Source organism: Gallus gallus, chromosome 2 (assembly GCF_016699485.2).
Source record: "Gallus gallus isolate bGalGal1 chromosome 2, bGalGal1.mat.broiler.GRCg7b, whole genome shotgun sequence".
In the NCBI taxonomy this organism is placed as follows: Eukaryota; Metazoa; Chordata; class Aves; order Galliformes; family Phasianidae; genus Gallus; species Gallus gallus.
This window is the reverse complement of record NC_052533.1, coordinates 31,496,773-31,509,682: the sequence shown is the minus strand read 5'-3', so window position 1 is coordinate 31,509,682 and position 12,910 is coordinate 31,496,773. Positions and strand designations below refer to the sequence as shown.

The window sequence follows — 12,910 nt, the reverse complement described above, 5'->3', positions numbered from 1 at the left end:
CCTAAGCTAAATGAGGCGAGCCTCTTCAGGGACCCTGGCTGTGCTGCACTGATCCAAATGAATTCAGATTCCACTCAGCGCATCCTAACTGAAGCAGTGATTGCTTGTGACAGGCTGGCCTCGTACAGAAAATGTTCCTTCAAGGTTAGATGGGGTCTTCCCTAGAAAACAGAGGTGGTAAAAGGGCACTGGGGTCCTTCGGAAGAGATTGGTGTTTCGTTTCACTCTCAGCCTTCTCTCCCATGTTGCTTCCCTAATAACTTTTGCCTTCTACAGAAAGGGGAAGACCCAACACCTTTGCATTTCAGAATCAAATCAGGACAAGGGAAGGTGAGGTCAGCAGTTGCTTTTCAGTTAGACATGTGTTGTCTCCAGTGGCCTCAGCCTTCCTGCCAGTAAGGAGTGCTCACCTTGTACCAGCTGCAGGCCTGAGCTTCTATGTATGCTAGTGAATTACAGTGTGAATGTAGGAGACCGACCCCCTTAAGGGGGTAGTGATTAGAAAGTAAGCAGCCCTGCTTTAGCAATAGCATTTATAGGATGGTTGAAGAGGCCCTGAGCGCTCTGCGTTGGATTGGGAATTGGGTGCATTCAGAAGCCAACAATGTCACATTTCTGAATTGTGACCACCACCTCTCTTCCACGAGAGAACCTCAGTCCTGTTTCACCCCCTTTAAATTAGTTTCCAATGTTGGATGTTATTTATTTCCTACCCTCCAACCTGTAGCTGTGTGAGGGCTCAGCACACGAGCACAGCCCTTCAACCTGGAAGAGGACAGCAGAGGAATTCCACAGCACTGCTTGCCAGAACGCTGCCCTTCCTGGTAAGCCTTCAGGGCCTCGGGCTCACATCTTGTAGCTGACTAAAAGTCACAGAAAGACCGAAAAGAAACCACCACCAACAAAAAAGAAGTGTAGTTTTTCAATATTAAATCTTTATTATATACAAAAATATTTTGTTGGGAATTAACAGAATTTCACAATTTGTACATTAATATCTTTACGCTTGGCTGTGTTTATTGTGAAAATATTAGCTGTGAAAAACACAATGGGGGTTTTAGAAAACAAGTTACCATTTAAAAATGTCCTATGCAGGAGCTGATCGATAGAAAGTCAGCGTGCTATCGAGTCCCACCTCCTAGGCCTGCTCTAAAGCATTGTATTCAAACAACAGGTAGTTACTCAATCAGCTTCAGTTTCACATTAGAAAATGTATCTAGTAGTTAAGATCGCTTTGTAGGATATTTTCAGCTAATAGAAAGTATTTCTCTACAGGAGAGCAGTTCTTCAACATTTACAAGTTTTAAATCCAGTTTAGTTTAATATTCTGTAGAAGGGGAAAAAAAAAAATTCATGCAAAGCTTCCAAGAGGGAAAAACGGGTATGAGAATAAGCAGGGAAAGAAATGCACGCTGACACTTTTAACACACATTTAAATCAAAACACTTAAACAAGGTTTGATAGTTCTTAGCCCAGCTGGGGGTGAGAGGGTGCCAAAGTTTCTGCTTTAAAACCTAAGGAAGAGGTTCCCCCTTACACGGGACTACTCAGGTGTTACGCACAGGAGATGCATACTGCAGGAGTCGGGGCAGGGAAAGCTCAACGTGCATTTTCAGTGGGGGAAAAAACCCTTTCTGCAGTTCTCTCCATGTAGAATTGCACAAGAGGAACCAACACGAATGGGTAAAACAAAAAAAGCCACAACAATTTTTGCTGCCACTCCCAGAACTGTACAAAGCGGTGTCATTAACGCTGCTCTGTATCTCATACGAGAGGTCAAATGACTGCGAAGTTACTCGGGCTGTTGGGAGAGGTTTACCACACTCCAGGTGAGTGCTGTCTGCCCGTGGAGCGATGACTTACATCGGCTGTGAAGGCAGCCAAACTTACTTGCACAGACGTGCGTTACCGTGGAGGTAACAACACTAAAAGAATGAATGGGAGAAAATGTTTCCAGGACTACTTTAACCCCTGTAGGTTGGTCCTATTCCCCATCCAACCTCTGCGTTAGCAGCAAAAGAAAATCCATACCCGATTAGCATGAGAAAAGGTTAAGAATACCAAGAACAGAATTCACACTTACTTTCAATGTGTACTATAAGATCTAAAATATTGCTGAAACTCTCCTTTAAAAAAGGAAGGAAAAAAAAAGTCTATTTGGAGGTAAAACTGCTACACAGCCTTTACTGAGCTGAAATCTTCATGTGAGCAGCTACGTTCCAGCTCCACTACCAGGAAATGAACAAAGAATTCAGCAGTTTAATGTAACGCTTTGTGGAACAGTATCCCACTGTGGTCCAAAATGGAGAATGCAAGTACGTTAGCAAATACTGTTCTATTTACTTGCAGTATATTAATCCTAAGTTCTATTTCTCTATCTCTACCTATAAATTTGTGTGAGTACGCTTCTACTATTTGGAAGCCAAAGCTGCCTCTGAAAATTGGTTACTTTTACATTTTATTTAATGTAATACAATTTTTCCTTTTGCATCCAGTATAGGACTGCCAACAGCCAGTTGCACTGCTCTTAAATGCCACTGCTTATGTTGACCGCTGCGTCCTCTGACGGAGGCAAGGTGAGAATCCCAGACCATTCACGTCTGTATGGGTTAAAAATGTGAAAACCAAAAAGAGTGGGGAAAAAAACAAAACAGGGCCAGAACCTCAGCATCTCCCAGAACAACAGTCCACAGTGACAGTCCGCAGAGAAATCCAAGTGCCTTGCACTGAAGAAACCCCATTAATGGCCCAGGAGAGGTTTTCTGTAAGAACTCGAGGGATATTTAAGGCAAGAGGTCTGGCAGAATAGAAGTCTTTTGTATCAATTAAGTGCTATCTAAACGTGGACAAATCGATCTCTGAACGCTTTTGCAGAAGAAGTAGTGTTAAATTTGGCAATAACAACGCAATGCTTTAACCCTTCAGAATTCGGGTGAGATGAGAAACCCTGCAGGAAGCAAATATTCCATACATCTTAGCATGATAGATGCGACAGACTTCCACCTGTAATTAGTGTTAGAGCTGTACCTACAGGCACAGAGTGACTGGGAAGCTACTGCAGCAGGCACTATAGATGTTCTGAGAATTGGCATCTGCCTCCAAGTTCAGTCTGAAGGATGAAGATAGATGAAGACTGGATGGGAAGCCAAGGAATAGGGAGAGAAGTTTGGGTTGGATCACGTTCACAGTAACAGCCTGTGTAAAAACAGATAACCCAGCTCTCCTGATCTCTGGAGTTGTGCTCTACTTGTCATTCTCTACTGGTCCTTTCTTAAGCACAGCAGAGAGGCAAACTTGGCTTCAAAGGGTCCCTAGCCAGGAATTTTCTGTCTTCAAAAGAGAAAAGAAAATTTCCTATTATTAATCATCTGAATCACCCTAAAAAAAAACCCCATAAGAAACCATGGAACACTTCCTGAACGCTGAGCTGCTGGCAATTTGTACAGCAAATCATTCAGGTGGGATTTTAGAGGACACGATGAGTTAGGACAGAAGATAAGGAAAAAACAAGTTGCATTTTGAGCCTACCAAGGATGTGACAGACTATACAAACACGGATTCAGAAAGAGCCCATCTGCTATCCTGCAGCTTTTGTATGACTGAGTACACAGAGCTGCACTCATCTGAGAACTCTGCAGACTGAGAGTACCACATGGGGTGTAGGCTTATTTCCCTTGCCTGTGTCAGTATGTGGTACCGCTCCAATTTTACCTTCATTTTATGCTTGCAGATCATTATTAAAGCCCTTTGTACGTCTATGCAAGATGACATATTACACCAAACTTTAACTGACTGCGTGTTGTCACACGACAGAACCTAAAGTAGACCTGCGGGTCTAACAGTTAGGGACAGCAAGGTAATCGTGTGGGTATAAATGCACCAAAGTATTTACATTAAGGTTGAGACTGGTGTATGGTTAGGGGCATTTTTGGTGCATTTAAGGAAATAACTTACGGGTCTTGGCGTACTGACTGTGTTTTTATGTATAACTTTTCATACAGAGGGCAACTACAGTGTTTCTTCTATAAGTCTCTCTATATGTACAGAATTTTACAGCACCTCCATGCACTGTTTAAAACATAGAAATTACAGATAAATATAGAATTTTTAGATTGAAATATCTGTATATTTAGAAAAATATACATTAGTAAACACAATAAACCAGGTAGAGAAGTGTACCAGTTCTAAAGTCTCACATGCAGGTACATTTCTGGATTAAGTCATGGGAGATAGCAATGTGGTAGCAGACATGAGCATTTTTGTTTCACCATCCACATACATACATATACACAGACAACTATTTGATAATTCACTTTTCTAATCTACTTAAATATTTATCTTGTGATACATACCACATATCTTAAACATTTAGCAGCATCTTCGCCTCGCTCAGACACACCTATTGTTACTAACAGTCAATGTAAAAAGTTTTCCTGTTATCTGGAAAATGAATGCTCAGTACGGAATGAGAGACGTGACATCCTAGCTATTTATCCCCCAGGAATACTTCAAACAGCTCTTACATGAAATGGCTTCCCTTGCTCAGAACTCGCCTTCCACACCATCTTTTCCCTCGCAGCGCAATGTACAGCTCCCTGCCCAACTTCTGACCTAGCACACTGTAACAGGTGGAGTCTGTCACCGCCATGTACGTGACCAACATGGCATCCTCATTCTAAAACTCTCCAGGAAAGCTTTGGTTTAATAAAAGTAACTTATTTTCAATCCAGTCACCTACTACGCAGCAATAATCTAAGCAGAATATCTGATGAAAAAAATAATTCCCAAACACTGTACACCTGCCAACATGGACTCTCAATCAGTATGATTCAACAAACAGATGCAAGGAATGTATTTTTTCCTCCTTTAAACTTGCAAATGACCATCCAGTTAAGACCTGCATTCACTTCGATAACGGTCCTTGAATGCAACCTTAGCAACCCATTGCTTATTGCTTCAGATCGTACCTCTCATTAGCATCTATATTAACAGCAGCAGAGGGTCAGCTGCTGGGCTCCACTGTGCTAACTTCAATGTGCTTGATTGCTAAACACTGTGTGGAGCTTAAGTAAAAGCTAAAGCTTCAGGCTTCAGCAAATACACGGCTACTTGGAGACCGCTTACTATGTAGGCTCTTTTCACAGTATGATCTCTGAGATGGAAATAGGAGGAGTGAGGTTTTCGTGACTAAACCTTGGTGCCCGTGTCTCATGGGATTCTTTTGGCTGAGTACATGTCTGAAAAATGATGAAAAGAGGTGATGTCTGCAATATCAACTACTATGGGGTGGAAACTGAAGAATCATCTCGTTCCGTTCTTGAAGGAAGAGTGAGCTCAGCCCACTTTTGGCATCACAAATAGAGTATTTTCTAACTCCTAATGAAAAGGCATCGCATCTGTCCAGGAAGCACATCTTATTTACAGCACATGTAGGTCTTCTATTACACAGCATACAAACACAATTCCGTCACGTTAAGCTTATAATGCCAAAACAAAATCACTCAAATAGTCAAGCAACGGCTCTGCTGTCTTTGCTGCTACATAAAACACTCCATCTATTTCTCAGAGCAGCCTCTGAGTGACAGGATCACAGAACACGTCTCTGGGAAAGGCAAATAAAGGGCTGGCGCTGATGCTGCCGCGCTTAAATAAAACCAGAGCAAACAAAGCCAATAAAGCAAAGTAGTGGCACGAATTTTCCTTCGGAACTTTCAGATTCCTTCCCTAAGACTGAAATCTCAGAGTTCAGAGCCAGGACAACGCCCCGTGCTTACACAGCTCTCACATTCTCCAAATCCACTGTGATCTTAAGCTGCCCCCTGCCCAACAGCCAACTTTTCTGTAGCATACAGGTGGGGTGGTTTTGCTTTTTGAGATGTAAGCTTTTCCTATATAATATCAACGGTTTCTCATGTGCACGTAGAAGGCATTAAGAGCCCCAGGAACCAATACTGCTTTACAGTGTGCAGGCCTCTTTTCCTTCAGAAACACTTCTGAGGAAATTGCCTTTTTGTGTGTTCTGTATCACATTTTGGTGCCGAAAAAGAATCCAGAAGCAAGGTGCCTGTCACCAGATGGAAGAGAAATTAAGCACAGAGATGACTCCTGTTTAGCCCGGTAAGCAATGGTGAATGCTGCTATATACAACAGCTAACAGGATAATATAAAACGTGATCACAAAAAGAGCCAGTCTCGGTGACAAGCTGTATTTTCATTTTGTTCTTGTCAAGCAGAAACGTACATTAGCACAAGCTTTGATCGACGAACCTAACGTGAGTTATGTCTATGAGCCTACAAAGGGGAGAACTGTCACCATACACAAAAAGAAGCGTGTTGTAAAGCACAAAAATTACGAACAGCGTGGCTTTTTAGCAGTAAGCTTCCAATTCACAAGCTATCTAATGAAAAAATCAATTAAAAACACAATGCAACAAAGAGCACGGAAATTCCATTACATCACACTCAAAAATACAACAGTTGTTCACACAAATTTTCTAAAAGAACACAAAACTCAGCTAGATATCTCAGGAAATTAAGCCACAGATCACTACATAAACATCAGATGATGTCCTAAGAAAAGAAAATGCTGGCTAGGGGTCTTTTTTGTTTTGTTTTTTTTTTTCCTTTTTTAAATCAATGTGTTTTCACACGCATGAATACAACAGTCCTAAATGTTAAGCTTTACTCTACAAGGCTCCGCTATCAGGTTCTCTCTCCGGCTACATCAGCACTGCACTGAGTTACCTTGCATACACGCTACCTGCCGTAGGTACTTCCACCACAAGAGGCTTCTGACGGGTTGGCTCCCAACAACAGCTGATGAGCAGCTTGCAAGGTATTGCTTCGTGTGATTTCAAGGGACGCATAAGGGAACCTACAGAACAGTTGTCTAAATCAAGAGACATCAGGAATTCGTGAAACATCAAGAATGCTTCAACATTCAGCAGAAGGAAGCTGGAGCAATGGAGCTGTGTCGCTTGTTGCTTTTAGCATTTGAAATTCTACTCCTGTCAAATCATTACTTCTTAAGGAAGAAAAAGAAATTAGTGTTGTTTCCTAATAAGAGCCATAGACTTTTGACCGGTTAAACACTGACATTAACGAGTTTTACAAAAATTGTTTCAAGTATCCTCTTTTTAGTCACAGTGAAAATGTAAGACCAGGATGTAAATGTCAAAGTGAAGGACTCAAAGTTTCTCGGATGAAAAAGGCAAAGGTACTAAATCAAAACGTATAAAATGCTTAAACGCATTTCCTTCATGTGATATGAATAGAAAGGTTATCTGTAAAAAGTTAGAAAAATTAAAATAAATTACATATTTAAGTACACTTTCCCTTCAGCATCATTATAAAAAGTCAGAATAGTGTACTTCTGAATATACACAGAGTAAAAATGCGCAGGCGCCGCAGCTATCATCGCTATCTACACCACATCTCGTCACGTTAGTTTGTTTGCTGCAGTTGGTTTTATTTGTTACTTAAGCTCATCTTCAGCAATCTCAGTACACCCAGCTAATCGGGACCCACTGTGGTTCCAGCCTCAGCTTCTCTATAGCAGTCTGCAGCTTCTCAAAGGCTTTGTCCAGGTTGTCATTTACAATGGTCAGATCGAAGTAGTGGTTGTACGCTCTCTGGATCCGGGCACTTTCATCCACTGTTTTTTTCAGATCAGTGTCCTGTTGGAAGCATTTGGAAGTTACTAAGAACGCATAACCAATGAAGTACCACCAGTTCGTGACGTAGTACGAATGACTGCATTGAAAGCTTTATACTGCTATGTATTCAAAAAATGAAATATGTATAATAAATCCACAAAACCCTCAAGCTAAAATGCACCAATGGGACTGATGATTTTATACTCGGTGTCAACAATGTTAAATATGGAAACCAAACATTGCACATCTTAAGGTTCTTAGGGAAGTCAATAACAGCACATGAAAGGGGCCCTGCATGCACAACAGACAGTTCATCACTTTGTGTAGGCAACCGACAATTCAATCAGAATAGTTAATGCTTTGGGAATAATTGGATCGGTTATGTACATTTATTTACGCCTCTCTTTTCTTCCCTACAGAAAGCACCAAAACCCCAAGAATATAAATTAGTGTGAAATGAAAGTTCAGGAAAGCTGCATTTGTGGATGAATCTCAGATCTTTAAAGTGCCACTGTGGCTGTAAATACAGAAGCCAAAATTAAGAACTATGCAAATAGCCTTTCCTTCACAGTAAAGGAAGGAGGCGAGCAGATGCAGCACCACAGGAGCCAGAGTTCTTGCAAGGGCCTGGGAAGCCAGGAATAGTTTAGACAGACCCGCTAGCGAATGATGCATGCAATACTTCAAATGCACATTTCTTCTTTGTTTGTTCAGGAAGCTGAAGATGTCCAACGTTATGATGCAGAATCCGTACTGATTGATAAAATGCATATTTTAAATGTAACTATCCTCCTTCTTATTCACAGAGGAAGCAAAACAAAAGCAAGGATGTCCCTTAGGGAATCAAATCTTAGGGAGTGCAGGAAATTACTTTTATACTTGTCTGGACAGTCTTAATCTTGCCTCTTGATTATACAAGGCAAAAGTCGGTGTTTGGACGAAGGAGGAAACACAAAGCACCCACAGACATACTAGAAGCCATAACAACCTGAGGTTTACAACTGGGGTTGAACAGCTTCTCATGTTGTTAACAGAGCGGAATCTCACAGGTTTCAGGAGAAAAAAAGACAAAAAAAAACCCCACGTTTATTCAGTATAAATTAAATCACTTCCCATTTTATAGCTTGGAACGCCCCATCAGCATCACACAAGGTATCACTGCCATCTAAGCTATACGACTACAGTTGAGCTGTCAGCATGCCAGGCCTTTTCTCAGAAGGGAAGCCGTACTGCTGAGTGCAGACAATGATTTCATTAACAGCCCAGCCTGACTTTTTCGGTCCTGCAGTGGGGAAGTTCAAACCCATGGAGAACATTCATAATTCGCTACGCCTCTCATTTGCCTCTGCTGGGTCTCAGAAGAGGAGACAGGACCGGAGGAATAAAATGTACCACTCTGCTTTACATAACAAATCCAAGGAACATCATGGGAGGAGAAGCTATTCAATGCTTCTTTTTCTGGCAGCTCTCAGCCATTTCTGGTGCAGCGTGAGCTGCTGCAGCAATGGAAATGAGGTCCAGTTGAATTCTGGTTGCTTTGTTGAGCTTTCTTATTTTGATTCTGTTTTGGTTTTTTTGAACAGTCTGTAATGTCTTTCCTAAGGATTATGGATTATGTTTTTAAGGCACACCTATAACATAAAGGCAAACCCAAGAATACAACTGTGCTGGGGGTGAGGTGGTGAAGTGAAGGAAAAGCACTTATATAAAAGAACATCTCCTGCCATCAGGGTATCTGTAACTCGCTGTAAATAATCAAAGGTGGCACTTCCCAAAGAATACATTCCAAGTAATTCCTGTAATCAACATTGTCTGTAAGAGGGCTATTTTTAAGGAAGAGGCACTCTGCCTTATACATAGTGTTTGATTAATTCCTAGTAAGCAATCAGCAAATACCTTGCCTTACTTTTCTTGAAGACTTTAATTTTAGAAAAAAAAAATCTATCTAAACTTAAAAATAAATTAAGAACATCCTGTTCAAAGCAAAGTAAATATGAAATAATCCGCTTACAGTGAGAAGTTTGGTTGTAATTCCAGCATCTACCACAGCCTTGTGCATAGCACGCAAAGTCTCCAACTCTGGAGCAGCAATGAACACCACGTAGGGCATGAATTCCGAAGTCCTCAGTATTTTCAGGGCCTGGAAGCAATTAAAAAAAAAAAAAGAGGGGGAAAAAAAAGGCATGAGAATGGCTCAAACATCCCCTTTACTTAGGGACGCTGCAAAACTATTATGTTACTGCCAGTAGAAATACAAGAAAGGTAAAGATTTTTTAATTCTATTTCAGAAACTCCTACATTGCCTTTTGAAATGCTCGGCATCATTTTTTTCTTGGTTGAAAAGAGCAACTGCTACTCTGCAAGGCTCCCACTTCCATGCAGAATCTGTTTTTTCCCCACCATCTTTATAACTTACTCCAGCTAAGTTCCATAAACACACAAATCCAGTTGGCAGCATAATCTTTCAGCCAGGTAAGAAGCCTTCAGATTTAAAGGCATGCCTCATCAACATTATACTCCACCTTTTTGAGTGCAACATTATGAATGATATACCTGTGGATTCACATCCAAAATGCAGGTCCTTCCTGTCTGAACAACTTCAAGGATAGAATCAATTTTAGTGCCATAAAGATTTCCTTCATATTCTCCATGCTCTAAGTATCTGCCAGCTTTAATATCCATCTCCATTTCAGCTCGTGACACAAATCTGTATGCTTGTCCATCCTTTTCATCATCCCTTGGCTTTCGTGAAGTAACTGAAAAAAATTTAACATACAAATTGAATGTTAATCTTTTTATACTTGGAATACATGCACAAGACTGGGCTGCCTTTAAATTATGGAGATATGATAATTACACTTTATTCCTTATTATAATGGTTCCATATACAGATTCATCAGTTATTCTAGCGTACATTCCAGAACTGTGCACAGCCCTTCCAATTCTCTTTATTTCTGTTCTTTCCTATACACTGCTTACCCTTAGATATTTATTTTTCCTTTGCAGTACTCCTTCAAACCACATACAATATGCATTTATACCATTTTCTTAATTACTGACTGTAAATGATTATTTAAATGACTTGCAAATGAAATGGAACTTCAATGAAATGGAACTCTCAGATGACAGACTGACTTCTGAAAACCAACCGAGTACACATCAAGATCCACCCCATTCCACCTCCCCCCTAAAAATATTATCACATACGTCACTCACTGCTATTCAAGGCAGAATCACCTGAAGTAGCCATAAGAAAAGTAAGCTCAAATACCAGAACAAGCCCAGCCACAGCAACGAGAAACTTAGCGGAGGCCAGCTGATGCTACTTTCCTGGACAACTTACCCTTCACAGCAAACAATATTCACTGCAGAGAAATTAAAGCCCACACTTACTTAAATAAAACATTAGCAGCTAGCTTAGATATTGGCCCACAGTTTACAGCACAGACATTATTTAAGCAAGAACGTGGAAATTACATTATAAAACAAAATACCAGATTATTACCTACTTTGCTGCCCTATCACTGTATTACTGCCCACTATTTGAATTTAATTAGATTTGAACTTTGGAATATATTAACAATAACAATGAATGGATCCCTTTGGCAATACTGATTTTTATCAACTTAACTATTACAGAGAAGTCAAGAATCTTCCGAAGCTGTTAGTAATACAAGAGCTGCTCCAACACCTCATCCTACACAAGATTCCACAGGCAGACTGGAAGTCTAATGATTGATATAATACTTAAAAAAAAAAAAAGAGAGAGAGAGAAAAGAAAATGGAGCAGTTTCAAATAAACTTTGGAGAGTGAGCTGTGATGGCTCATAGGCACAAGATGACTTTAGAGTTCAGCTACCCAAACTGCAGGAAAAAAACCCCAAAAACCAGCAACTTTTGCTCAACACTAAGGATGTGTTTCGCCCTGGGGCACCATGGATCCATCTCAGCCATTTTCCAACAAACACACATAACATCTTTTGTGAATAATCAGACGTTTCTTCTTATCAAAGAAACCGAGGCTTGATTATCCCAACTACTGATCATCCTACTGAAAAATCTCAATATAACGTAGAGATGTCATATACAATAAACTGCTGATTTAATGCACGTGATGAAACTGTCAGGTGGTTGGGAAAGTCAATTTTGATACTGTTGAAAGGGTATTCAAGAGCTCCAAGTAAAAGCATTCTGACACACATTACATTACTTATCTGTAGATACGGCGTTTTGGAGAAATCAGTAATTTTGAGGGCTTTTTAAAAAGGAGGAAAAAACTGAAGTAACAAAGGGTCAATAGTAAATAATGGGGTTTCCAAAGGAAGATTTCAACATAACAGTGCGCCCTCAACCTCTTTATTAGTCTCACAAATGGTCTGTGCACTGGCCAGTTCTAAGGGCTAGAGAGTCAGCACACGAGGAAGGAGCCTGGTTCTCTCCTCACACAGCACAATTCATCTGATTTAAGACCTGTTCCTCCTCTCCTATTGTCAGCGCCACTTTTTACCAACTGGAAACAGAAGAAACAGCTTGGCTCTGAAATTCTGCAGGGCAGGTGGCAGGAGGAGAACAGCAATGCAGCTCAGGGTTTTGCATCAGTGCTCAAACAGAAGACTGACAGGTTTTTTGAAAAAAAAGCAACCACCACCAGCATGGATGCTGTAAATGAGCAGAAGTAACTGACTGTAGCAAAGACAAGAAAATAAATATTGCAGTAATGGAGGAGGGGAGGAGGTTCTTTTTCTGAAGCAGACAGTAAAAAAGACCACAGGTTTGAGGCTAGATGGAATAAAACGTCAGATAATCATACTGAGCTTAGAGATCACAAACACTCCCACTTTATTGGAAGTTCACATGTTTTCTTTCCCTACACTTCCAATACTGCAGTAACAGTTTATAATGCCTAAGATACCTCTATAGATGAAAACCTGAACAGCAGATCCGAGAAACTCCGCTGGCTGATTATTACAGAAGACCGCTTCTACAATTCCCTCAAGTGATGGCAATTGACACTGAATGAACCCAGCAGGTGGGCAGATACTTAAATAGTGGCAGGTACACATACAACAACTGGTTTTCTGCAGCAGCAGTTACGGTTAATTGGTAGTTGCAAATATCTTAACTGTTGTCATAGGCTAGTTCAGTTGTCTGAGAAGATGAAGAGTGTTCTTTTCCTTTTGTTTTCCCACAATAAACGATCTATATACTCTGAGAAATTACTTCTACCAATGAATGGGATAAACTTCAGATGTTTT

At 40.6% G+C, this 12,910-nt stretch overlaps 1 protein-coding gene across 14 annotated transcripts in view; it reads right to left on the bottom strand.

Moving 5' to 3' along the window:
* Positions 1–913: 913 nt before the first annotated feature.
* Positions 914–12,910, bottom strand: part of MPP6 (membrane palmitoylated protein 6) — a 57,546-nt gene continuing 45,549 nt past the window's right edge. For all 14 annotated transcript variants that reach the window (XM_046937925.1, XM_046937926.1, XM_046937927.1 and 11 more), the window contains 3 exons: positions 10,209–10,411; positions 9,667–9,795; positions 914–7,676 (listed from right to left, as the gene is read on the bottom strand). In XM_046937925.1, coding sequence (XP_046793881.1) covers positions 7,500–7,676; positions 9,667–9,795; positions 10,209–10,411 — 509 coding nt within the window. In that variant the 3' untranslated portion in view covers positions 914–7,499. The remainder of the gene's footprint in view (positions 7,677–9,666; positions 9,796–10,208; positions 10,412–12,910) is intronic.